General features: G+C 42.3%; 1 protein-coding gene across 4 annotated transcripts in view; it reads right to left on the bottom strand.

Annotated features, from left to right (window-relative positions):
• Positions 1–686: 686 nt before the first annotated feature.
• Positions 687–25,206, bottom strand: part of LOC110489791 (uncharacterized) — an 82,448-nt gene continuing 57,928 nt past the window's right edge. For 2 of the 4 annotated variants that reach the window (XM_036944060.2, XM_036944061.2), the window contains exons 14-42: positions 24,981–25,034; positions 23,167–23,202; positions 22,665–22,790; positions 22,300–22,359; positions 22,138–22,173; positions 19,292–19,333; positions 17,842–17,904; positions 17,612–17,647; positions 17,392–17,475; positions 16,976–17,041; positions 14,550–14,612; positions 13,940–14,029; positions 13,805–13,840; positions 13,331–13,384; positions 13,054–13,110; positions 8,903–8,962; positions 8,749–8,790; positions 7,562–7,589; positions 6,616–6,693; positions 6,403–6,428; positions 6,216–6,314; positions 5,601–5,745; positions 5,425–5,489; positions 5,021–5,143; positions 4,866–4,913; positions 4,636–4,665; positions 3,492–3,695; positions 2,866–2,981; positions 687–1,849 (exon numbers count right to left, since the gene is read on the bottom strand). In XM_036944060.2, coding sequence (XP_036799955.1) covers positions 1,648–1,849; positions 2,866–2,981; positions 3,492–3,695; positions 4,636–4,665; positions 4,866–4,913; positions 5,021–5,143; positions 5,425–5,489; positions 5,601–5,745; positions 6,216–6,314; positions 6,403–6,428; positions 6,616–6,693; positions 7,562–7,589; positions 8,749–8,790; positions 8,903–8,962; positions 13,054–13,110; positions 13,331–13,384; positions 13,805–13,840; positions 13,940–14,029; positions 14,550–14,612; positions 16,976–17,041; positions 17,392–17,475; positions 17,612–17,647; positions 17,842–17,904; positions 19,292–19,333; positions 22,138–22,173; positions 22,300–22,359; positions 22,665–22,790; positions 23,167–23,202; positions 24,981–25,034 — 2,169 coding nt within the window. In that variant the 3' untranslated portion in view covers positions 687–1,647. The remainder of the gene's footprint in view (positions 1,850–2,865; positions 2,982–3,491; positions 3,696–4,635; positions 4,666–4,865; positions 4,914–5,020; positions 5,144–5,424; positions 5,490–5,600; positions 5,746–6,215; positions 6,315–6,402; positions 6,429–6,615; positions 6,694–7,561; positions 7,590–8,748; positions 8,791–8,902; positions 8,963–13,053; positions 13,111–13,330; positions 13,385–13,804; positions 13,841–13,939; positions 14,030–14,549; positions 14,613–16,975; positions 17,042–17,391; positions 17,476–17,611; positions 17,648–17,841; positions 17,905–19,291; positions 19,334–22,137; positions 22,174–22,299; positions 22,360–22,664; positions 22,791–23,166; positions 23,203–24,980; positions 25,035–25,206) is intronic. The other 2 variants (XM_036944062.2, XM_090199630.1) reach the window with 1 other exon arrangement.

Below are 25,206 nucleotides of genomic sequence, written 5' to 3'. Positions count from 1 at the left end.
AATGCAAACACAGCAGGCCCCTTCTGACTGTTTAGAATGTCACTAATTACTAAGGAATTCCCTCACCTGGTTGTCTAGGTATTAATTGAAAGGGGGAAAAATGAAACCTGCGGACACTGGGCCCTCCATGGAATGAGTTTGACACCCCTGGACTAGATATTGGATAGGTGAACGCCAGGGATCCATCACATGGCTTTCATCTGTCTAGTCATTTCTAATCACTGTCACTGATTACTGATTACAGTAATCACCGATTACTGATTACACTAATCACTGTCACTGATTACTGATTACACTAATCACTGTCACTGATTACTTCAAGGAGGGGTGAAGGGAAGGATTCAAATAGGGCCTATGTCTTGGTAAAGCCACCAACTGGAGTAAGGGGGAATTGCTAAAAACCCACCATTGAGCCTCTATGCTACAGTTCCACATCAGTACCAAATTGACCACCATCCCTGATTGACTCAAGAGTTGTTCATTCGCAGCAGGTGGCCGTCCTATCGCTTCTGACCACAGAATATCGGTGGTAATATTCTGTTAATGTTCAATCGCCACCATCTGTCGTACCGGGAATGGCCAACTTTCGTGTTGGTCTGTCTCTTCCTTTAACCACAGTACATGGGTGGCAGCCAGCGTCAATGTAACTGGACCAGGCTTTCAAAACAAATTACATCAGACTCATATTATTAAGAAAAAGAAAACATTTTTATTCAATAAGCACCAATTATTGTATAAAACATACTCTCACATACTGATCAAATCTCTGTTGTATAAAAATTCCATATGAGTTTTTTTTTGTGGTGAATTTCTATATGATGGGTGGAATTTATGTTAAATCTAACTAGGTACCTATCAAATCAAAATTCTAGCGCAGTAAAAGGAATGCTGTACAAAAAACAACCAATTTCAGAAGAGGCAAAAAACTGAAACAGTCACTTTGACAAACAATCTATAAATTACATACTTAACCTTAATCATTTGATTCATTCATGTTATGTGCGGTCAAGGTATAAATAAAACATTGAATTTAAATTAAACACTGAGAGAAATTGTTGCTCAAATGAGAAATGTGTATGAAATGTATAAAAAAAAAGCTGAAAGACAATCTTCATGGATATGAAGTGACAAAAGTATAAAACAAATCTAATACAGTGCATCAAAATTTCTTTGGTGGTAATACTGGTTGTTCCCTTGTTGGAATATGGACATTATGTTGTGTGAAATATGGTATTGGCCCTGGTCTAATGGAGTTAACATCTCTTATAGAATGACCTAATAGGACAATCTGTAAACACGACCAATCACTGGAAGACAAAAGGTGACATTTTGACGAGGAGAAATATCTGTAGTGAGAAAGAATCTTGAAAGTTGACAGTTGTAATTTGAAAGTTGGTTTAGAAAAACTGTGCAAAGCCACGATTTGGAGCTGGTCTGACAGACAGTATCCGCTCTTTAGCACCATCTCAGTCAATCAACCAACCAATCAGAGGATGGGAGAGGAACAAGTTGATGACGATGATGACATGTTCATAAAGCAATGTTCATGTATTTACACCTTTCCAGAGTGTTAAGATGACAGTGGATGGATTGGGGGATGGAGGAATGGGGGGGGGGGGGGGGGGGCATGAGACTGTTAAAGGTCTATTAAACATGCTCTATGGTCTCGATGCAGAGAATAATTAACTCGTTGGAGCAGCTGCTTGTTTGCTGTCCTATAAGGGAGCCCGAGGACAAACTGGACGACTGGCCCACGATGGAAATGTCGTTGACCCGCCACGACTCGCAGGACCGGTCTACCGCCATGTTGCCAAACGTATTGGAGCCGTGCCAGATGCTCTTCTTAGGCCTGTTGGGAGCGATAAACAAATAAAGTGGGAGAGTGTATGGATACAGCATATACACAGGGACATGTACACCAGAGGAGGCTGGTGGGAGGAGCTATAGGAGGACAGGATCATTGTAATGGCTGGAATGGAATATATTGGAACCGTCAAACATGTTGTTTCCATATGTTTGTGTTTGGCCATTTATTTAGTTCCAGCCATTACAATGAGCTGGTCCTCCTATTATGTACAAACATAAAGTACACGCGAACACACACACACACACACACACACACACACACACGTTAAAAAGTCATACAGCATACATAACAGATGTTCACGCAAACACCAACTAAAAGTTTAATTTAGCTTCTATTTAAATAATCCTCCCAGAATAAAGTCACAAAAAAAACAAAATGGGAGTTGAACTAATGTAGCCCCAAACTGAGCAGAGATACCCACAGATGTGACCTCAACCTAACAGATGACATCAACAAACCTATTTCTCTGCTCTGTCCCTGCTATATCCATTCATACATGCTCTCAAATAGACTTCGCCACAAAGTCAGAAAGTGTCTGTTTGAAAAACATCTATAAACAGTCACTTTGGAGCCACAGTTGCCAGCCTCCAGTCTCTGGTTGGTTGGGGCTGCTAAATTTAACATGGCTGTGTATAAATAGGAGCAAAATAGAGTGAGGGTGGACATAGCTGGCTCACATTGGCCCGGGCTGAAAAACACAACGCTACAACCCCCGATGTCTGGATTGCGGTCGGGCTATCCTGCATTTAAAATGTCATTTTGTGGAAACAGCCATGTCTGTCCCCTCCCTTCTTCATGCCTCGCTCTTCCAAACCCACTTGTCTTTTGGTGAAGCTGCTTGGGTCGGGTGGAACTGTGGAGAACATGATGAGTGGATGAGGATGTCAACCTAGCCTTCACTCTTTAGAGATTGAAATAGGATGAGTTGTGGATGAGCGTGTCCACATAGCCACAGGGCCCTGTGTCTGAGGAACTGGACATCTGTCTGTTTCACTGACCAGAAGGGGTCTGCCAATACGTCCCGTCCATCGAAGGAGTAGATTGGGATGTTTGGCGGGAATTTGCCTCCACCCCCAGTGAAGATAGACTTGTAGTTACTGAACAAAATGTCGCCCTGTGGATACAGAAAGGAGTAATTGAGTTGACTCTGACATTTTATTTTTTAAAGGACCAACACAGACCTTTTTATCTCAATATTAAATCATTTCAGATTTTTTTTTAAATAGCAAAAATAATTTCTTAACAAAGAGCAATTTCTCAAGCAAGAATTCAGCTAGGACTATTCTGTGAGTGAATGGGGAGGGCAAAACTGAAAACTAGCTGTTATTGGCAGAGAGGTTAGGAACTCTCTTTCTTATCGGTCTATTAACTAATTTACCGCCAAGGTGATATCACCAGGCAGGCCAAAACTACATCCCACAAAGACAGGCTGAAATGTCAGGCGGTCTTTGCAAACAGCTCTTACACTAAAATTGTATTATCATCATTTTCACAATTTCACAGTATTATTCCAACCTCATAGTTTGGAAAAATATATAAAAACACAGAAAAATCACACTTTTGACTGCACTCGGCCTTTAATACTGATCTTAGATGAACCTATGGGAAACAGAAGTTGGCTTACCCTGAGGTTGGTAACGGGGTAGCTCTCCCTGAACTTCTGGGGGACCAGGTCTTTATTAACGGCCCGGGGTTTTGGGGAGGATAGGAAGGCCCGGTAATAAGCGGACAAGCCCATGGCCTTGGCCTGTTCATAACACATATTGTCTGCTATGTAGACCCCACCAAAGTTCCCTGTGTGGGGCTGGTTCAGAGCCACCAGTTTGAGCTGAGGACGAGACAGTGGAATAGTGGTCATTCATTAGTCATTAGTATGTATTCTAAACCACCACTTCATTCAGAGTGGTCCTTTCGAGCCGGATACTACTCCAGGTGGTCAAGGTATCCAACAAAACTGACAAGTGCATATACACAAACAGACACACACACCCACCACTATTCTCATCTCTCTTTGGTCATGGTTTCCCAAACTCGGTCCTTGCCCCTCTCCCCTCCCCAGTGCACGTTTTGTTTTTTGCCCTAGTACTACACAGCTGATTCAAATAATCAAAGCTCAATGATGAGTTGGTTATTTGAATCAGCTGTGTAATGCTAGGGCTTAAACCAACATGTGCACACAGGGGGAGGCTGAGTTTGGGAAAAACCTGGCTTAGGTGATGGTCTTGGCAGTGCTGTTGAAATGGGAATGTAACAGTGTAGCATGGTACAGTCTTCTTTTGTGAAGTGTGGATCTAAATCTCAAAAACCAAACCTGGCCTGCCTCGGGCTGTCCTTCAATGACAGCACACAGACAGTCATTTAGTCTAAAAGTGGAATACTCCAAACCACGGCAAAATCAAATTTTGTCTCCAGCTCATTTTGCGGCCAGACTTGAGCCAAACCAATGACTTGCTTTCAAGAATGAATAACAAAGATTCAACTTCAGACTTATTCTCCCTTTACTAGATACAAACTAGAAAGCAGGCAGTTCTAAGAAAGTATTTTAATTCACTGTTTCTTTGCTCCAGTGCAAAGTTTCATAAGAAAAAGTGGTGAAACAAAAGTTCAAGTAAATATTTGACTAAGAAAGGATATTCAATAGAAGTGTAAATAAAGACAGGTTTATGTTTTTAAAAACCTTTCATTGTTCCCCTATGAAATAACAAGAGCAAACTTTGCACAGTTGCAAACGCTTAGTCAGTCTTGTCTTAATTTGTCAACAAACTCACCCCATACTTTCTGCCGCTGCCTGGCTGAGCCTAAGGGGGCAAAAGTGTATTACTAATTAGATTCTAAACATAAAAAGATGCAATCACACAGAATATTCTGCTATAAGCATCCATCATATGGAGGTCTACAATGCACTTTCACATAATGCATTGATGTCAATGGGAGAATTGTGCAGAAAATTCATGAGGTTGAACATGTTCCATCCTCATCCCAACTCTACTGTTCTTACCTCGTCATTTAGAAGGAGATTCATTGGGAGGGGGATCAAGTCACCAAGCTGTAGAGACAGAGACACAGATAAACACCAAACACGCCAGTTAGTTTCACGGCTCACAGAGACACTATAGAGACATGGAAGAGAGGGAGCCAGAGATGCTGCTGTACCAGGACTTCCTTCCATCCCTGTTGCACCCGGATGTAGAGTTTGCCTGTCCCCGTGGTGAAGCTTAGGGTCCCCTCGCTGCTGTATTTCGTCTGTTGCATCATGACCTCGCTGGAAGGAAACGTCTTCAAATAAAGGAAAAACATAGAGAGAAACACATTATTCGACTGGAACGAAGTATCGGAATATAGTAATTGTTGGGGAGACCCTGGCCAGAGTGATTGAGGAAAGAACAGCAATATCTAGCATGTCAGGGGTTATTTGATGATGTGACGGAGCTGACATGATAATGTAACAAGGATGACATGATGTAACAGAGTTGACATTTTGATGGTATGATGGGATGACATTATGGCGTGATGGGGCGGTTATGTGACAGCGTAACGGAGGGGACAGACTGACTGACCATGGCAGAGGTCCCAGGAGGTCCAGCCGGGCCAGTGGGGCCTGGTGGCCCATGGATGGTCACAGCTGGAATTAGAAAAATGAGAGACAAGCACAACGGTAAGAATTTCTTATGTGATACTAGTCACCATATTATACCATACAGAACATTTCACAAAGGGTGCCACAAACTCTTACCTGAGCCAAATCGAGAGGGTTCTCCGGGGGGTCCGGGAGGCCCTTGGGGTCCTTGAGGGCCAGGTCTCCCATACCCAGGAGTACCAGGAGACCCCGGAACACCTGGATAGCCACGGGGCCCCATAACAGTTTCTCCTTTGGGGCCCTGAAACAAACACAGTGCTTTAGTAGATATTCATCTCCAGTATCTTTACATATAATAAATGAATGGAACATGGTGACTTATTGAACCCCATGATGCTGCGGGGTTACTTAAATGCAGCCAGTAGGAAAGAAATCCCCTATTGTTGCATGCAGCACTTGAATTTGTAAGAATTGGCAAAACAATGTATTATTTTGCACACAACTTGGATTTCCTTTCAAGTCAATTCTGCCTTTTGCCAATGTGGCTAAGTTCAAAATCCTCATTACTCACACAACCCAAATGCCTATCTAGCACACCATCAAAAGAGGTCATAGACTACAATAACCCCATCAAATGAAGTTGACACTGATTATGTACCATCTCATGTGTCTATGTTGTATCGTGATCTTCTCAGTAATTGTAATTGGTCAAAGCTGTGGTGGATGAGCGGGGCTTTGGAAGCATATGGTCTCAATGGAAATGGGACTCACCACCAGTCCCGATCTCCCAGGCATACCAGGTGAGCCCGGTAACCCGGCCTCCCCCTTCTCTCCCTTGTCCCCCCTGAAGCCGTGGTCCCCTTTATTCCCCTGTGGATAGACAGACACACAGACTGTGAGAGCTCCAGAAGCACGCACACACACACACACACACAGCAGAAACAAATATTCAACTTACCGTAGTTCCTTTGGGAAGCATTGTAACTGCAGGAAAAACACATCATCCATTGGTTATTAAAGATAATGCATGAACAACACCTGTGTCCTTATGACAGATTATAACATGTATTCTTTATATTAACAGTAAAGCAAAATCATACTGTAGGTGAAGAGTAATAAATCTATCTATCTATCTATCTATCTATCTATCTATCTATCTATCGTGACTCACGCGATGGGGCAGGCATCCCAGGGAAACCCCTCTCCCCCCTGTCCCCTTTGGTCCCAGTTGGAAGACAGTTAGCCCCCCCTACAGGTCACATAGGGAATAACAGGTGAGCATTTGGCATTCATATCAGAGAATGCAGCACAACAAAGTCATTGCAAATGGTTTCATCAAAAGAACACGACTGCCTGCAAAAAGATTACCGCAGCCATACTTATCTCCCGAGTCCAAGCAGACAAAACAGAAAGCTAGTCTGTCTCTATAAAATCACACTATATCAATACTTTTTCTTTGCAGTCACTGAAAAATGATCCAAATTGGAAGTACTATCCAAAGGAGCAGAATGATCGGAAATTACTCTTCTTTTATGCATATTTCCTCAAATGAAATATTATTACTGATACATAAATATATATGTTTTAATTAAGCACATTGTGTGCAGGATTCATTCATCAGTATCATCACAATCCAATTCAATGTATTCAATACAAAGGCTGGTTCCATTGGTACACAGAAACACTATCCACAATGTAAGTAATGAAAGGTGAATACAATGGAGGAACTGATATGAATGTATAGCCTCAATCCACACCAAAGCTCTATCATGGAAGGTCACAATGTCGAAGATGATTACTTAGGAGTAACCCAACTTCATTCTCTGCATCTCTGCATGTCCTCAATATTGTAAAAAAGTCTCTGTATTGTACATGGTATGACACTGATGGGGTGATTTATACTTTTTTGCAGTATTATTTACTGATTACCGGAAACAGCCAACACAATTGCATTAATTTCTCTTCTGATGAAAACAGAACACTAACAGTGCATTTTGTATTCACTGATGTTATTTGTATTTCAAGATACGAAAAACTGTAACAAAGAAATACATAAAATGTATTTATTCATGATGTTCTGAAATGTATTGTCATATCTAGAAAGTCCTTCAACTCACCATTTGTTGAGCTCTTAGAACCATTTATCTGAAAAAGTGAAAGGAACATGTTAAAAGACATGTTGGATTTGTCTAAGCAGGAACAAGAACAGGGCTTGTGAAAGGAACATGTTAAAAGACATGTTGGATTTGTCTAAGCAGGAACAAGAACAGGGCTTGTGAAAGGAACATGCATCTCAGACACAAACAAAAACATTGCACATGATGACAAGATGAATCCAAGACAGCTATTATACTGTATCTACAGTATATCATTTTTCATATTATAAATGACGTTGAATTCACAGTGGACGAGTTAATCTATCTGTAACAAAATGGAGGGTTAGAAGGATGAACAACAACAAAAAAACATCTTAAACATGCCAGTGACCACCATCACCCTGGATGAAAGGTGCTTTTTCAAGATGGGCCCCATGAAAGACAGGAGATGCTGATCACACTTGGCTCATCTCACTTCTGAAAGACCTTACATAGTAAGTACATTCATTTGGTTAGGTTGTATTTTAGAACACTATTAACCTGGTATTTACTACAAAATTACACGGTTATACAATCTGAATCGAATTCTTGGAAATTACTACACGCCTCACCAAATACCAGGCAAATACATACTGCAATATAAACAATTGCTTCTGTTTTGACAGTAGTGCATCTTCTAAAAATCTAAATATTATAATTATCATGAATGTTTAATATTCAATCTTGGGGACCATCCTGCATTTTGTTAGTCTTCTCCATGAAACACCAACCTAAAAGCAAACCCACACCACATGACCACCATGTCCATATGACATGCAGCATGCTGGGAGAGATTCTCTATTCACACCTGGAATAGGTTAGGGACCATGGATGCAACATGCACATTCCCCTTTTATGATGGAGAAGTTAGGAGAGAAGGAGAGAGAGAGAGAGAGAGAGAGAGAAGGAGAGAGAGAGAGAGAGAGAGAAGGAGAGAGAGAGAGAGAGAGAGAAGGAGAGAGAGAGAGAGAGAGAGAGAGAAGGAGAGAGAGAGAGAGAGAGAGAGAGAAGGAGAGAGAGAGAGAGAGAGAGAGAAGGAGAGAGAGAGAGAGAGAGAGAGAGTGAGTGAGTAATGGAAGGAATGAGTCAGAAAGAAAAGGTATACTCCACAGAGCCAGACAGACAGGCCTGAGCTCAGCCTGCCCACCGCTGTGCTGTCAGTCACTTACGGCCTTTTTGCAGTGTGGTCTGGGAGGGATGGGAAAAACTGTCTTCAAAAAATGTAGGGGAAGAAGGGGACAGTGAGCACAGGAGAGCTACAATACCTGACGATGACATGGACAAACATGGATATAGGAAGGGAGTAGGGGAGGTCATACTTACTCCTTTAGGGCAGTTGAACATTCCGGGACGTCCTGGGGGTCCGGGAGGGCCAGGGGGCCCCTGAGAACCGAGAGAGAACAAGAAAGAGAGACAGAGAGGAAGAGGAAAATTGGAGTTGAATGGACAACATACAGGTTCAGAAGTCCAATTCACATCCATCCACCTTGGAGTGATCAAGGTCCTTCTGAATCACTCACCCACAAACCTTCATAGTGAAACAACCCTTGATTTGCACACATGCACTTCAGATATGACCACAAGAGCTCTGCCCTGTTGCCCTCCTATTAGAAAAGTGCCCTTTCAGATTGGTATATTTTTTGTTGTTGTCTCTTTTGTCAAAATATAATATGAATTGCGATTCTCACGATTCTCAAGATTCTTTCTTTACTGCGATTTGATGTTCCAAACATATTTCTCACTATATGTCTGCTGCAGAGAGACAGGAGAGCATGAGAAAACACGTTTTGATCAGTCAGGGAAATAAAAGTACTGAAAACATGTTGGCTCACTATTTAAAAAGAAGATGGAGAACAAGCTATAGGAGTTTTGGCGCAGGTACAGCCGATTAGCGCTAGCTGAAATGCTGTAGCGTTAAGATTTTCCTTCACTGGGGCCTAGCCCGGACCATGTAGCAAAAAAATATATATTTACACTATATATATAAAAGTATGTGGATACCCCTTCAAATTTGTGGATTTGGGCTATTTCAGCCACACCAGTTGCTGACAGGTGTATAAAATCAAGCACACAGCCATACAATTTCCATAGACAAACATTGGCAGTAGAATGGCCCGTATTGAAGAGAGCAGTGACTTTCAACGTGGCACTGTCAAAAGATGCTACCTTTCCAACAAGTCAGTTTGTCAAATTTCTGCCCTGCTAGAGCTGCCCCGGTCAACTGTAAGTGCTTTTATTGTGAAGTGGAAATGTCTAGGAGCAACAACGGCTCAGCCGTGAAGTGGTAGGCCACACAAGCTCACAGAATGGGACCGCCAAATGCTGAAGTGTGTAAAAATTGTCTGTTGCGATACTCACTACAGAGTTCCAAACTGCCTTTCTTGAAGCAACGTCACCACAACAACTGTTCGACGGGAGCTTAATGAAATGGGTTTCAATGGCCGAGCAGCCGCACAAGCCTAAAATCACCATGCGTAATGCCAAGCATTGGCTAGAGTTGTGTAAAGCTCGCCCCCATTGGACACTGGAGCAGTGGAAACACGTTCTCTGGAGTAATGAATCACACTTCACCGTCTGGCAGTCCGACGGACGAATCTGGGTTTGGCAGATGCCTGGAGAACGCTACCTGCCCCGAATGCATAGAGACAACTGTACAGTTTGTTGGAGGAGCAATAATGATATGGGGCTGTTTTCCTGGTTCGGGCTAGGCCCCAGTGAAGGAAAATCTTAATGCTATAGCACACAATTGTGATTCTGTGCTTCCAACTTTGTGGCAACACTTTGGGGAAGGCCCTTTTTCAATATGACAATGCCCCCATGCACAAAGTAAGGTTCATACAGAAATGGTTTGTCGAGATCAGTGTGGAATAAATTGACAGGCCTACACAGAGCCCTGACCTCAACCTCATCGAACATCTTCGGGATGAATTGGAATGCAGAATGCTAGCCAGGCCTAATTTCCCAACATCAGTGCCCTACCTAAATAATGCTCTTGTGGCTCAATGGAAGCAAGTCCCTGCAGCAATGTTCCAACTTTGAGTCAAAAGCCTTCGCAGAAGAATGGAGGCTGTTATAGCAGCAAAGGGGGGACCAACTCCATATTAATGCCCATGATATGAGATGGTCAACGAGCACGTGTCCGCATACTTTTGGCCATGTGTATTTTTACAAAAGCGAATCTTCGATTTTTACAAATTCTTACTTGAGGTAAAATATCGATATAATATAGGCCAAAAAGTATTATTATTATATAAATGTTTTCCCCCCATCACTAGTTAAGAGTAGTTACATTGTTACAACAGCATAGCTAACAATTAGCTAGCTACTGTAACAAGTTAGCTGATTTACATGATCTACATTTGCTATGATCAGCTGACAACGGATATATTTGCGCTCTCTGTGAACAGTAGGCTAGGCTGTTTTTGCACAAAAAAAGGCCTATGCCAGAAATATATACGTTGAAATTTGGCTACATGAACAATAGATACAGTACCAGACAAAAGTTTGGACACACCTACTCATTCAAGGGTTTTTCTTATATATGTTTTTTTACTATTTTCCGCATTGTAGAATAATAGTGAAGACATCAAAACTATGAAATAACACATATGGAATCATGTAGAAACCAATAAAGTGTTTGGTTTTAGTAGCCACCTTTCACCGATGACAGCTTTGCACACTCTTGGCATTCTCTCAACCAGCTTCATGAGGTAGTCACATGGAATGCATTTCAATTAACAGGTGTGCCTTGTTAAAAGTTAATTTGTGTAATTTATTTCCTTTGAGCCAATCAGTTGTGTTGTGACAAGGTAGGTGTTGTATACAGAAGATAGCCCAATTTGGTAAAAGACCAAGTCAATATTATGGCAAGAACAGCTCAAATAGGCAAAGAGAAACAATAGTCCATCATTACTTTAAGACATGAAGGTCAAAAACCATCAAGCACTATGATAAAACTGGCTCTCATAAGGACTGCCACAGGAAAGGAAGACCCAGAGTTACCTCTGCTGCAGAGGATAAGTTCATTAGAGTTAACTGCACCTCAGATTGCAGCCCAAATAAATGCTTCACAGAGTTCAAGTAATAGACACATCTCAACATCAACTGTTCAGAGGATACTGCGTGAATCAGGCCTTCATGGTCGAATTGCTGCATACCACTACTAAAGGACACCAACAATACGAAGAGACTTGCTTAGGCCAAGAAACACGAGCAATGGACATTTGACCATTGGAAATCTGTCCTTTGGGCTGATGAGTCCAATTGTTTTTGGTTCCAACACAGAGACCCAGAGTAGGTGAACGGAAGATCTCCGCATTTGTGGTTCCCACTGTGGAGCTGCTGGTGACACTGTCAGTGATTTATTTAGAATTCAAGGCACACTTAACCAGCATGGCTACCACAGCATTCTGCAGCGATAAGCCATCCCATCTGGTTTGCGCTTAGTGGCACTATCATTTGTTTTTCAACAAGACAATGACCCAAAAAAGTCCAGGCTGTGTAAGGGCTATTTGACCAAAAAGAGTGATGGGGTGCTGCATCAGATGATCTGACCTCCACAATCATCCGACCTCAACCCAATTTAGATGGTTCGGGATGAGTTGGACTACAGAGTGAAGGAAAAGCAGTCAACAAGTGCTCAGCATATGTGGGAACTCCTTCAAGACTGTTGGAAAAACATTCCTCATGAAGCTGGTTGAGAGAATGCCAAGAGTGTGCAAAGCTGTCATCAAGGCAAAGGATGGCTACTTTGAAGAATCTAAAGTATAAAATATAATTTGATTTTTAACACTATTTTGGTTACTACATGATTCCATATGTGTTATTTCATAGTTTTGATGTCTTCACTATTATTCTACAATGTAGAAAATAGTACAAATAAAGAAAAAACATTGAATGAGAAGGTGCGTCCAAATCTTGACTGGTTCTGTATAAACTGTAAGGTCTGGTTAAGATTGGTCAGCCAGTTAATCCAACAGTAAAAGTGTCTAAGACACCACAGCACATGGACAGACCTGAAAAACACACTGTTGCTTCATCGCACACAGAGGATGGGCCAGGGACTTCTGACACATGTTGAGGAAAGATGTCTTGTTAAAAGTCAACAAAAGCTATTTTATTTACGGGGTGCTTTCAAGTGCCCGTCGATAAATAAGCTGGTTGTTTTCATCATATGTTGGGGTTGTCTGGGCACGGGACTGCCTGTGAAACAACTATTCCCAATGCCAACGTGTCGACTGGCATCTTTACCAGCTGTGTGGTGAGTCGGTGTCAGGCGGTCAACCATGTGGTTCATGGGCCGTGTGTGGTCTAGGTCTAATATTTGGTGGTGGCTGAGTTGAAATGGAAAGGAATGGAAATAGGTTCTGGCTAGGGGGCGCCACCTTCAGATGGCAATAGTGCAGTGGTTCTCAAACCTTTGTGACTCTGACCCATCTAAAGAGGGAGGGAAGAAGGGAGAGGGTTCAACTCACCGACACAACCACAGCGTCTCCTCGGTCTCCTTTATGCCCACTAATTCCAGGACGACCCTGTAGCGAGGGACACACCACATCACCAACGGTCAAATGCATTGGAGTGATATGATCATGCTCTGTAGTGCTGTTTATTTGTGTAACCCAATAGAGTGCACTTGGGTTTGAAAAACACTCTATATGTGAATCATAATTTTTTTAACTTGCTGTTGTTCTCATGTGTAGCCTACGATGTTAAAGGAATGGCTCAAATCAAAATGTGAGGTACTGTACTTACCGGATGACCAGGATAGCCATATTCTCCTTTGGGTCCTTCTGGCCCAATGGGACCCTGTAAAAAACAACAACAAAGCAACCTTTGAAGGACCAGAACTGTTTCTCTTTTGTATTTCTCCCGTCAGCAGGTGCACTGCGGATGAGGATACATCACAGGTCCGTAGTACGCCTGAAAATATGCATTGACTGGATAGGGGGCCCAGAAGCAGGCCTGTATGTGCGTATGGACTTGGCCTGATAAAAATGTTCCAAAACACTTTGATTGAAAGCAGCTGCGGCAACACAAAGAAGGAGGGGGGGGGGGGTGAGGTTAGTTACTACAAAGGGATTACTCCAAACTCAGTGTAGGGAACAACAAACCCCCCCCCCCCACACACACACAGAGCAGTATTGGCAACATAACACACACGTGCACACGAGAGTAAGTTGTTTATTATAGGTCCGTTATCAAACTGAGAAACAAATAACGTCTTACCATCACGCCAGCTGGTCCAGGTACACCACAATCGCCCTGCGAAGGGGTCAGGAAACAAAGTGAGTGTCTGACACAACTAGAACCCAGGCAGTCAATGTGAACTTTGACCCAGGAAGTAGTGTGTGTAAGACTTACCTTGATCCCTTTGGGCCCCTGTGGCCCTGTGAGTCCAGACATCATAGACCCATCAGCGGCAACCATGACCCCTGGCTCACCCTTCTCGCCCTGCAAACACATACACAGACACACACACAATAAGATGATATGAATACTGTCCATACACTTGCAGTCAGATTACAAACATGCATACATACACACGCAAGCACACGCACATGACCCAAGGGTAATGTGCAGCACATGCATGTTGAGGCACCTTGAGCCCCTCTCAGAGAAAGGATAACATTAGATAATAATCTCATTCATGTTGTTCCATGGGCCTAGACTGAATCAGTTATATATTGTCTATGGCTGCACAGTCTGGAACACATTAGCAGGCTTTTACACATCAATAGTGTGCAGCAACCGGGGTCGTAGCTTTAATCATGAGCCCTGGTGTTTAGTTTCACACACTTTTAATTGATTGGAATCCAAAAGGCTTTGAGCCTGTATATTACATGTCCATTCAATCCTGTTTGGAAAAAGCCCCTATAGCAAAAGGTTATGCTGTAGCAAACCCTGCTATAGTTAACCTCTAGTGGAGTTCTTAAACCCAAAACAAAGACAGATAACACAAACACACACATACCTTTATTCCTGGAGGCCCCATGAAACCTGTCATCCCCAAGTCCCCCGTTGGACCCCGTGGCCCCTGGGAATAATCATAGTCAGTGAATAGATCATGTATTAATCATTTAAATAAATAACTACATTAATAATGAATTAAAACAGAGTCACAGCTGCAGTGTCTCTTTCAGTATGTACCTGTCCGATTGCACTGTATAAAGTTTGCACTGTCAAGTTCATGCCAGAAGTGTGGGCCGCATATGGTATATTTTAAAATAGAGAAAGGACAGGCATTGTACCATGGTGCTGTAACCTACCAGCAGATCCTCTGAACAGCAAGAGAGAAAATCTGATTTGGTTGACTATTTGTCAGTTACAAAAAACAGTCTGTTTCAAGGAATTATCTAACGTTTATGTACCAAGAAATCCAACAAACTAAACTACACACTGTGGAATTAACCTCCATATCAGTCACAGATAAATACCTCAACATGCATCTCTTATGACCTGGACCTAATTGTCCGTGGGACACACAAACCACTTTTTGATGACCATGCATGACAGATATCGTTACAGCAATTTGAAGAAAATCTTTGATATGATTCCAGCCATTTCTCAACATAATTGCTCTGGGAGAGCGAGTACGCCGAACCCAAAACAATATAAAAGGAGTTCTGTCATGCTATCTCGTTAATGCGAGAAACGGAGAGTTTTTAAAGAGCACTGTGAAGGAAATTGTAATCTCAAAAGATATTAACTGAAGTTAACTTGCTTCAACTCTCGCCTGTGAAATGCTTGGTGTCACTGTTGAAGGACACACACACACACACACACACACACACACACACACACACCCCCACTAGAGGTCCGCCGATTAATCGGAATGGCCGATTAATTAGGGCCGATTTCAAGTTTTCATAACAATCGGGAATCGGTATTTTTGGGTGCCGATTTTGCCGATTTTTATGGTTTTTGTTTTTATTTTTTTATACCTTTATTTAACTAGGCAAGTCAGTTAAGAACACATTCTTATTTTCAATGGCGGCCTGGGAACGGAGGGTTAACTGCCTCGTTCAGGGGCAGAACGACAGATTTTCTCATTGTCAGCTCGGGGGATCCAATCTTGCAACCTTACAGTCCAACGCTATAACCACCTGCCTCTCGTTGCACTCCACAATGAGACTGCCTATTACGCAAAAGCAGTAGAAGCCTAGGTAAGTTGCTAGCTAGCATTAAACTTATCTTATAAAAAATAATCAATCAATCATAATCACTAGTTATAACTACACATGGTTGATGATATTACTAGTTTATCTAGCGTGTCCTGCGTTGCATATAATCGATGCAACGCTGAGGGATGATTTAACAAAAGAGCATTTGCGAAAAACACCAATGCCTTTCTTAAAATCAATACACAGAAGTATATATTTTTAAACCAGCATATTTAGCTAAAAGAAATCCAGGTGAGCAGGCAATATTAACCAGGTGAAATTGTCACTTCTCTTGCGTTCATTGCACGCAGAGTCAGGGTATATGCAACAGTTTGGGCAGCCTGGCTCATTGCGAACTAATTTGCACTTTTGTGCGTTTTGCCAGCTGCTCTTCGCAAGCATAGCACTGTTTATGACTTCAAGTCTATCAGCCTAATGGCTGGTGTAACCGATGTGAAATGGCTAGCTAGTTAGCGGGGTGCGCGCTAATAGCGTTTCAAACGTCACTCGCTCTGAGACTTGGAGTAGTTATTCACCTTGCTCTGCAAGGGCTGCGGCTTTTGTGGAGTGATGGGTAACGCTGCTTCAAGTGTGGCTGTTGTCGATGTGTTCCTGGTTCGAGCCCAGGTAGGGGCGAGGAGAGGCACGGAAGCTATACTGTTACACTGGCAATACTATAGTGCCTATAAGAACATCCAACAGTCAAAGGTATATGAAATACAAAATGGTATAGAGAGAAATAGTCATATAAATACTATATTAACTACAACCTAAAACCTCTTACCTTGGAATATTGAAGTCTCATGTTAAAAAGAACCACCAACTTTCATATGTTCTCAGGTTCTGAGCAAGGAACTCAAACGTTAGCTTTTTTACATGGCACATATTGCACTTTTACTTCTCCAACACTTTGTTTTTGCATTATTTGAAACCAAATTGAACATGTTTCATTATTTATTTGCGGCTAAATAGATTTTTATTGATATATTATATTAAGTTAAAATAAGTGTTCATTCAGTATTGTTGTAATTGTCATTATTACAAATACATTTTTAAAAATCGTCCAATTAATCGGCATTGTTTTTTTTTGGACCTCCAATAATCGGTATCGGCGTTGAAAAAAATCCTAATCGGTCGACATCTAACACACACACACACACACACACACACACACACACACACACACACACACACACACACACACACACACACACACCACAAGCTTAAGTCTACTTACCCTGGGCCCCTGAGATTCCAGCCCTCCTGAGAAGTTAAACACACCCTCTGTATCGTTGAGCAGGAGCTGAGGAGTACAGAGAGGAGAGGCGGTGACATCACAATCTCCGTCCACATTAAAACTGTCCCATCTGAGCTCATCAGTAGGGGTGATAACAATGTAATTTGTAACACTTGTAATTGCTCTAATAACAGCCAATTACTGTATAATATAAGCCAATAAAATATGCCTCCCGAAACTGAGATTACTGGTAATTTTAAGGAATTAAGTCATACTATACTGCCATTAGTGTGGTGCTAAAATTACAGCTGAGTAACTCAATAAATCAGAAGTAAATTGGATAAATGTCCCCATAAAGAAACACTCCTTAGCCCCTAGGTCCTTCATGAGGATCTCTTCATGGTTGATCCACTTACATCCTGGAGGTTGATGACTGGTCCTGGAGGCCCGGGAGGTCCTGGAGGGCCGGGGAAACTGAGGCCATCCTGACCTCTCTCTCCCTAACACACAGAACATAGGTCACAGTGTTAGAAGAACTAAGAACAGGGCCAGCTTGGTTGGCTCCAGAAGGCCAGTCAAAATCGATGATCTCATAACATATTGACATGAATGGAGTCAGCAGGAGTGATACTGTACCTTTGGTCCCATATCACCGCTGTCCCCCTTCGCTCCCTGCATGGAAGAAAGGGCAAACACTATAACGACAAAACATAACTGAGACCTGAGACCATTTTATGAGGAACCTATGACAACAAATGTAAAGGGTATAAAGACAGATTAGAATATTTTAAAATCAAAAGAAGTTCAAAAGAAAAGGCAAATAGAGGAGATTGAATAGGTCAGTAAAAGGCAGGTGAAGTACTGACCGTGTGCCCTGGCAGTCCGTCCAGCCCAGAGGACCCTGCTGCTCCCGGAGCACCAGGCTCCCCCTAGAGGAACAGAGATGAAATTGATGGATTATTTATTAGGATCACCATTAGCTATTGCTCATGTAGCAGATACTCTTCTTGGATCCCACACAAAACATAAAATGACATTATTTAGAACATTAGTAGACAAAAACAGTATCATGTTAAAATAAGAGAGTTTTTAGATCTGTTTGAGATGCTAGTGAAACCAACCCACATATAGTAGCCCAGAATTGAGGAACAAGTCCAACTAACTACCTCATCTACGTACCTATGATAGTAGACCTCATCAATGAGTGATACTTCTGAAAACCTTTTTATCGCAATGAGCAGATTGTATGTATAGAATTACTCTTTTCATTTGGTCATCAACGAGGTCCGGAAGGCCCCACTGAAAATTGGATATATTTCCTTGATGTCAAAATTTGCAAAAAATTGTCCTCTATTCATCATTTTGGACATTTTCGATGCCCCCTGACTGTTTAGTGATTATTAGCGAGCTGGACAGTCAAGAAACTGCATGAATGTAGGTCCATTGTCATTTATGCACAGTTTTGATTTCGTTTTAAGTATATTGAGTTTGTTTACCCAATCCCATTAAAAAAAATATATATAAAATGATGTCCAAACTTTCGACTGGTACTGTATATGGTACTGTATATACCTACCAGTCAAAAGTTTGGACACACCTACTCATTCAAGAGTTTTTCTTTATTTGTATTATTTTCTACATTGTAGAATATTAGTGAATACATCAAAACTATGAAATAACACACAAGCAATCAGGTAGTAACCCAAAAAGTGTTGAACAAATCTAAATATATTTTAGATTTTTCAAAGTAGCCACCCTTTGCCTTGATCACAGCTTTGCACACTCTTGGCATTCTCTCAACCAGCTTCATGAGGAATGCTTTTCCAACAGTCTTGAAGGAGTTCCCACATATTGCTGAGCACTTGGTGGCTGCTTTTCCTACACTCTGCGGTCCAACTCATCCCAAACCATCTCAATTGGGTTGAGGTCGGATGATTGTGGAGGCCAGGTCTGATGCAGCAGGTCTGATGCAGCACTCCATCATCAAACCAGATGGGAAAATACAGGACTCAATCCCAAAAGAATGGAACAATTGGAATTACTGTAGTTAGTTTAGAAACTTCGATTTTGGGGTGAACTTTCCCTTTAATGATATCTGAACTTTCACTTTAATGCTAGGTGATGTCTCTATCAAGGTGGTGGTGCTGGTGCATGTGAGGTACGGTGCCTGAGACCTGGACGACTGGCCCTGCCTGTGTACAGATGTTTCAGAGAGGAATTTGTTGGAAATTAGCGGGCTAATAGAATGCACATGGTGGGGAAGGCTGCACTTCCTCTGAGAGGATGAATGGGAATCAGTTAAGTAGTGGGGATCACCTTTACCGCTACACCAGGAAGCCCGTCCTGCCCGTCTTTGCCCTGTGAAGGAGAAATAAAATGGCCGTCAGTATGGGAACCTTTTACATGTATGTAGAACTACATATTCTAACACACAGAATATGTAGTGCCACTAACACATACCAGATAGAAATTAACACAAGAACACGCACACTCACAACAAATACCAACACACTTCTAGTTTATGCAGAGCAGTGAAAACTTTATAGCCACATTCGCACCAGATGATTTCATTCTTAGAACCACTTGAAGCACATTATAACTATTGCAATATTTCAGTCCTATGATCTTATACACCTGTATTCTGACTCTGTGATTCATATGATTGATACTTTAAGTGGTGTGCAGTAGGATGTTTTTTTTTTATTGAACTTTATTTAACTAGGCAAGTCAGTGAAGAACAAATTCTTATGTAAAGTGAGCTGGGATTACAAATATCAAATCAAATAAAAATATGGGACAAAACACACATAACGACAAGAGAGACAACACTACATAAAGACAGACCTAAGACAACAACATAGCATGGCAGCAACACATGACAATACAGCATGGTAGCAACACAACATGGCAGCAGCACAACATGGGACAAACATTATTTGGCATAGACAACAGCACAAAGGGCAAGAAGGTAGAGACAACAATACATCACGTGAAGCAGCCACAACTGTCAGTAAGAGTGTCCGTGATTGAGTCTTTGAATGAAAAGATGGCGATAAATCTGTCCAGTTTGAGTGTTTGTTGCAGCTTGTTCCAGTCGCTAGCTGCAGCAAACTGAAAATAGGAGTGACTCAGGGATGTGTGTGCTTTGGGGACTTTTAACATAATGTGACTGGCAGAACGGGTGTTGTATATGGAGGATGAGGGTTGCAGTAGGTATCTCAGATAGGGGGGAGTGAGGTCTAAGAGGGTTTTATAAATAAGCATCAACCAGTGGGTCTTGCGCCGGGTATACAGAGCTGGCCAGTTAACAGAGGAGAATAGAGTGCAGTGATGTGTCCTATAAGGAGTATTGGTGGCAAATAAAATAAAAATCTAATCAAATGTATTTGTCACATGCGCCGAATACAATCGGTGAAACGCTTACTTACAAGCCTTTAACCAACAATGCAGTTCAAGGAATAGAGTTCAGAAAAGATTAACTAAATAAAATAAAGTTACATTTTAGTTTTTTAAAAATCTAACAGTAACACAAGGAAATTACATAACAATAATGAGGCTATATACAGGGGGTACGGGGTACGGAGGTACAAGTTAGTCGAGGTCATTTGTAGTAGCAGCAGTGTAAAAACAAAGGGGGGGGGGGGTCAATGTAAATAGTCCCGATGACCATTTGATTAATTGTTCAGCAGTGGCTTGGGGGTAGAAGCTGTTAAGAAGCCTTTTGGGCCTAGACTTCGAGCTCCGGTACCGCTTGCCGTGCGGTAGCAGAGAGAACAGTCTATGACTTGGGTGACCAGAGTCTTTGACAATTTTTTGGGTCTTCCTCTGACACTGCCTAGTATATAGGTCCTGGATGTCAGGAAGCTTGGCCCCAATGATGTACTGGGCCGTACGCACTACCATCTGTAGTGCCATACGGTCAGATGCAGAGCAGATGCCATTCCAGGCAGTGATGCAACTGGTCAGGATGCTCTCGATGGTGCAACTGTATAACTTTTTGAGGATCTGGGCACCCATGCCAAATCTTTTCAGTCTCTTGAGTGGGAAAAGGTGCCTTCTTCACAACTGCCGATCTATACATCTTCGTAATCTAGCATGAGTAGGATGGTCATCTGAATCAGGGCAAAATAGAAATTGGCCTATAACAGCTAAGACCAGCTTAAATAAAGGACGCACCGTGGCTGCTTTCCAAGCAATGGGAACCTCCCCAGAGAGGAGAGACAGGTTAAAAAGGTCTGACATGCCGGGCAATTCTAGGGGCAGAAACCTTAAAGAAGAAAGGGTCTAAACCATCTGGCCCAGATGTTTTTTGTGGTCAAGTTTAAGGAGCTCCTTTAGCACCTCGGACTCAGTGACTGCCTGTAGGGAAAAACTTTGTAGCGGGGCAGGCGAAAAGGAGGGAGGAGCATCGGGGCTTGTCACATGAGAAGGGGTGGGAGATGGCATGTCAGTATGTCAGGCATGTCATGTCAGTAGGCATTATCAGTAACAACCACATCATCAACATTATGGGACATGGGCAGCTATGAGGAGGAGGGTTTATTCTCCAGGTCTATAACCATTTCCCAGAACTTCTTGGGGTTAGACCCACAGAGAGAGAACTGCTCCTTAAAGTAACTAACTTTGGCCTTCCGGATAGCCTGAGTGCACTTATTTCTAATTTTCCTGAATGAGAGCCAGTCAGCCTGAATATGCCTTTTGCCAAATGGAATTCTTGAGGTGGAGTAACTCTGCCAGATCACGGACGAACCAGGGGCTGAACCTGTTCTTAATTCTAATTTTATTAATGGGGGCGTGTTTGTGAACAATATCACTGAAAATATAAAAAAGAAGGCAGTCTATCAGCAGTCAGTGGTGAAACAAGTGAGTCACACTTCACACCAAGGATCTAGTACACGTAGACATTTTAGCACATACACTACTGTGTGTCTAGAATACATGCAAACATCCAAGGGCCGTGAAAAGACTGCCGACTGCAAGTACACGTTGAATTTGATGTCAGGTAGAAGTGTGTTTTTGAAAGTAGCTGCCTCACATAGTTAGCTTTTAGCATAGTCAATTTGCTTCAAAGATGGGACATGATAACGTATTAAAACATGCCTGATAGGTACATAGAGTAAGCTCACTGTGTCAGTGATATAAGACATGAGGACATACAGTACCTTTGGTCCTGGAGGACCAGGTTTCCCAATAGGACCCTGTGGAAAGCACCAGGTAAAAAGGATTGTTAGTATTAATTATACACATTTTCACATGTAGATCAGTCTTATAAGCAAAATGGTGTCCCAGCAGCTCCATATAGAAACCACTCTTTGTGTTCTTACCTGAGGGCCTCTGGGCATCACTGCCCCAAAGCCACCGAGTGTCCCAGACCCCTCAATGTCCTGTAAACAACATACAGTCAATGACAACTGGTGTGTGGTGATGAGCCCTCTGGCACAAAATGGCTGCCGAGCATCACTAAGGTGGGTGCTACACATTGGTGATGTATAGGGTGCGTCGTTGTCCCCATCCCTTCCAACATACAATGTAAATCACTTTAAAGTTTATAATAATAATACAATAATACATAACATTGTTATGAGAACAGTATTAGCTATCCTTCATTACAAAAGCTTGAAAATAATCAGGTGTACAGTATGTTGTTGACCCTCTGACAGACAGGAGAACTGAATGAGTGAAATCATACTTCCAGGTCCAAGCTGAAGCCCCTTCCTGGGGGTCCCGGTGGCCCCGGAGGGCCCCTCAGGCCTGGCGTCCCCTCTGGGCCCTCTGAGCCGGGCAGACCTGGGAACCCTGCAGCACTTGGCTCCCCCTGGGAGAGAACAATGGTTCAGTCTAAAAACCACCTGAAGCAGCATACATTATTACGATTGCAGACGTGAAGGAACTGGATGGGTGTAAGTATTATGGAGGGGGCTTCCACTACACCCGCAGGAAGGTGGAGGCATCACAGTAGCTTAGGCCTATGTTATTCCTTTAGATCTGAAAACGCTGATGGGGGAGTGGCTAGGCATAGGTATTGTTTAAAAACACATTTTTATCTGGTTCTGGTTATTAGCAGTAATTATCACTTGATTCACATGTGGGGAACAAGTGTGTTTGCGTTTGAATAGTGGAGAAAGACCGTTGTGGTTTTTATGGTCACTTCAAGCTTGGGGAGTGATGGAGCAGCGTGACTCTGACTTTACCTTTGGTCCAGGAGGTCCGCTCAGACCCGGCTCACCCTGTCAAAGAAAATCAATGTTTCAATCAATTTAAATCAATCAAATTGAAGCTCTTTTTACATCAGAGGGAGACGTCTTGAGATAATATATTGAGATGATATACAGTGCCTTGCGAAAGTATTCAGCCCCCTTGAACTTTGCGACCTCTTGCCACATTTCAGGCTTCAAACATAAAGATATAAAACTGTATTTTTTTGTGAAGAATCAACAACAAGTGGGACACAATCATGAAGTGGAACGACATTTATTGGATATTTCAAACTTTTTTAACAAATCAAAAACTGAAAAATTGGGCGTGCAAAATTATTCAGCCCCCTTAAGTTAATACTTTGTAGCGCCACCTTTTGCTGCGATTACAGCTGTAAGTCGCTTGGGGTATGTCTCTATCAGTTTTGCACATCGAGAGACTGAGATTTTTTCCCATTCCTCCTTGCAAAACAGCTCGAGCTCAGTGAGGTTGGATGGAGAGCATTTGTGAACAGCAGTTTTCAGTTCTTTCCACAGATTCTCGATTGGATTCAGGTCTGGACTTTGACTTGGCCATTCTAACACCTGGATATGTTAATTTTTGAACCATTCCATTGTAGATTTTGCTTTATGTTTTGGATCATTGTCTTGTTGGAAGACAAATCTCCGTCCCAGTCTCAGGTCTTTTGCAGACTCCATCAGGTTTTCTTCCAGAATGGTCCTGTATTTGGCTCCATCCATCTTCCCATCAATTTTAACCATCTTCCCTGTCCCTGCTGAAGAAAAGCAGGCCCAAACCATGATGCTGCCACCACCATGTTTGACAGTGGGGATGGTGTGTTCAGCTGTGTTGCTTTTACGCCAAACAAAACGTTTTGCATTTTTGCCAAAAAGTTCAATTTTGGTTTCATCTGACCAGAGCACCTTCTTCCACATGTTTGGTGTGTCTCCCAGGTGGCTTGTAGGCAAACTTTAAACGACACTTTTTATGGATATCTTTAAGAAATGGCTTTCTTCTTGCCACTCTTCCATAAAGGCCAGATTTGTGCAATATACGACTGATTGTTGTCCTATGGACAGAGTCTCCCACCTCAGCTGTAGATCTCTGCAGTTCATCCAGAGTGATCATGGGCCTCTTGGCTGCATCTCTGATCAGTCTTCTCCTTGTATGAGCTGAAAGTTTAGAGGGACGGCCAGGTCTTGGTAGATTTGCAGTGGTCTGATACTCCTTCCATTTCAATATTATCGCTTGCACAGTGCTCCTTGGGATGTTTAAAGCTTGGGAAATCTTTTTGTATCCAAATCCGGCTTTAAACTTCTTCACAACAGTATCTCGGACCTGCCTGGTGTGTTCCTTGTTCTTCATGATGCTCTCTGCGCTTTTAACGGACCTCTGAGACTATCACAGTGCAGGTGCATTTATACGGAGACTTGATTACACACAGGTGGATTGTATTTATCATCATTAGTCATTTAGGTCAACATTGGATCATTCAGAGATCCTCACTGAACTTCTGGAGAGAGTTTGCTGCACTGAAAGTAAAGGGGCTGAATAATTTTGCACGCCCAATTTTTCAGTTTTTGATTTGTTAAAAAAGTTTGAAATATCCAATAAATGTCGTTCCACTTCATGATTGTTTCCCACTTGTTGTTGATTCTTCACAAAAAAATACAGTTTTATATCTTTATGTTTGAAGCCTGAAATGTGGCAAAAGGTCGCAAAGTTCAAGGGGGCCGAATACTTTCGCAAGGCACTGTATTCTCTGCAGTCAGTACACAGGATATCAGAGGTCTATATCCAAAGGTCGTACCTTCTCTCCTCTCTCGCCTGCTGGACCAGGGTCCCCATCGTGTCCATCAACCCCCTGGGAGATAGAACAATTCCTTAGATTAGATGTGTTTCTCCGTAATGTAGTTCTGCCCAGTATGGGATCATTCCATTTGTCAGATTGTATTTAACTGTGAAGTGTCTGATCTGACAGCACAGCAAGACAATATTCTGTATCTTTAGTCCACCGGCTAATTTAGAAATAATTC

Source organism: Oncorhynchus mykiss, chromosome 15, assembly GCF_057628025.1.
Source record: "Oncorhynchus mykiss isolate SJ-2025 chromosome 15, ASM5762802v1, whole genome shotgun sequence".
Taxonomy (NCBI): domain Eukaryota; kingdom Metazoa; phylum Chordata; class Actinopteri; order Salmoniformes; family Salmonidae; genus Oncorhynchus; species Oncorhynchus mykiss.
This window is presented reverse-complemented; position numbering and strand designations above follow the sequence as displayed.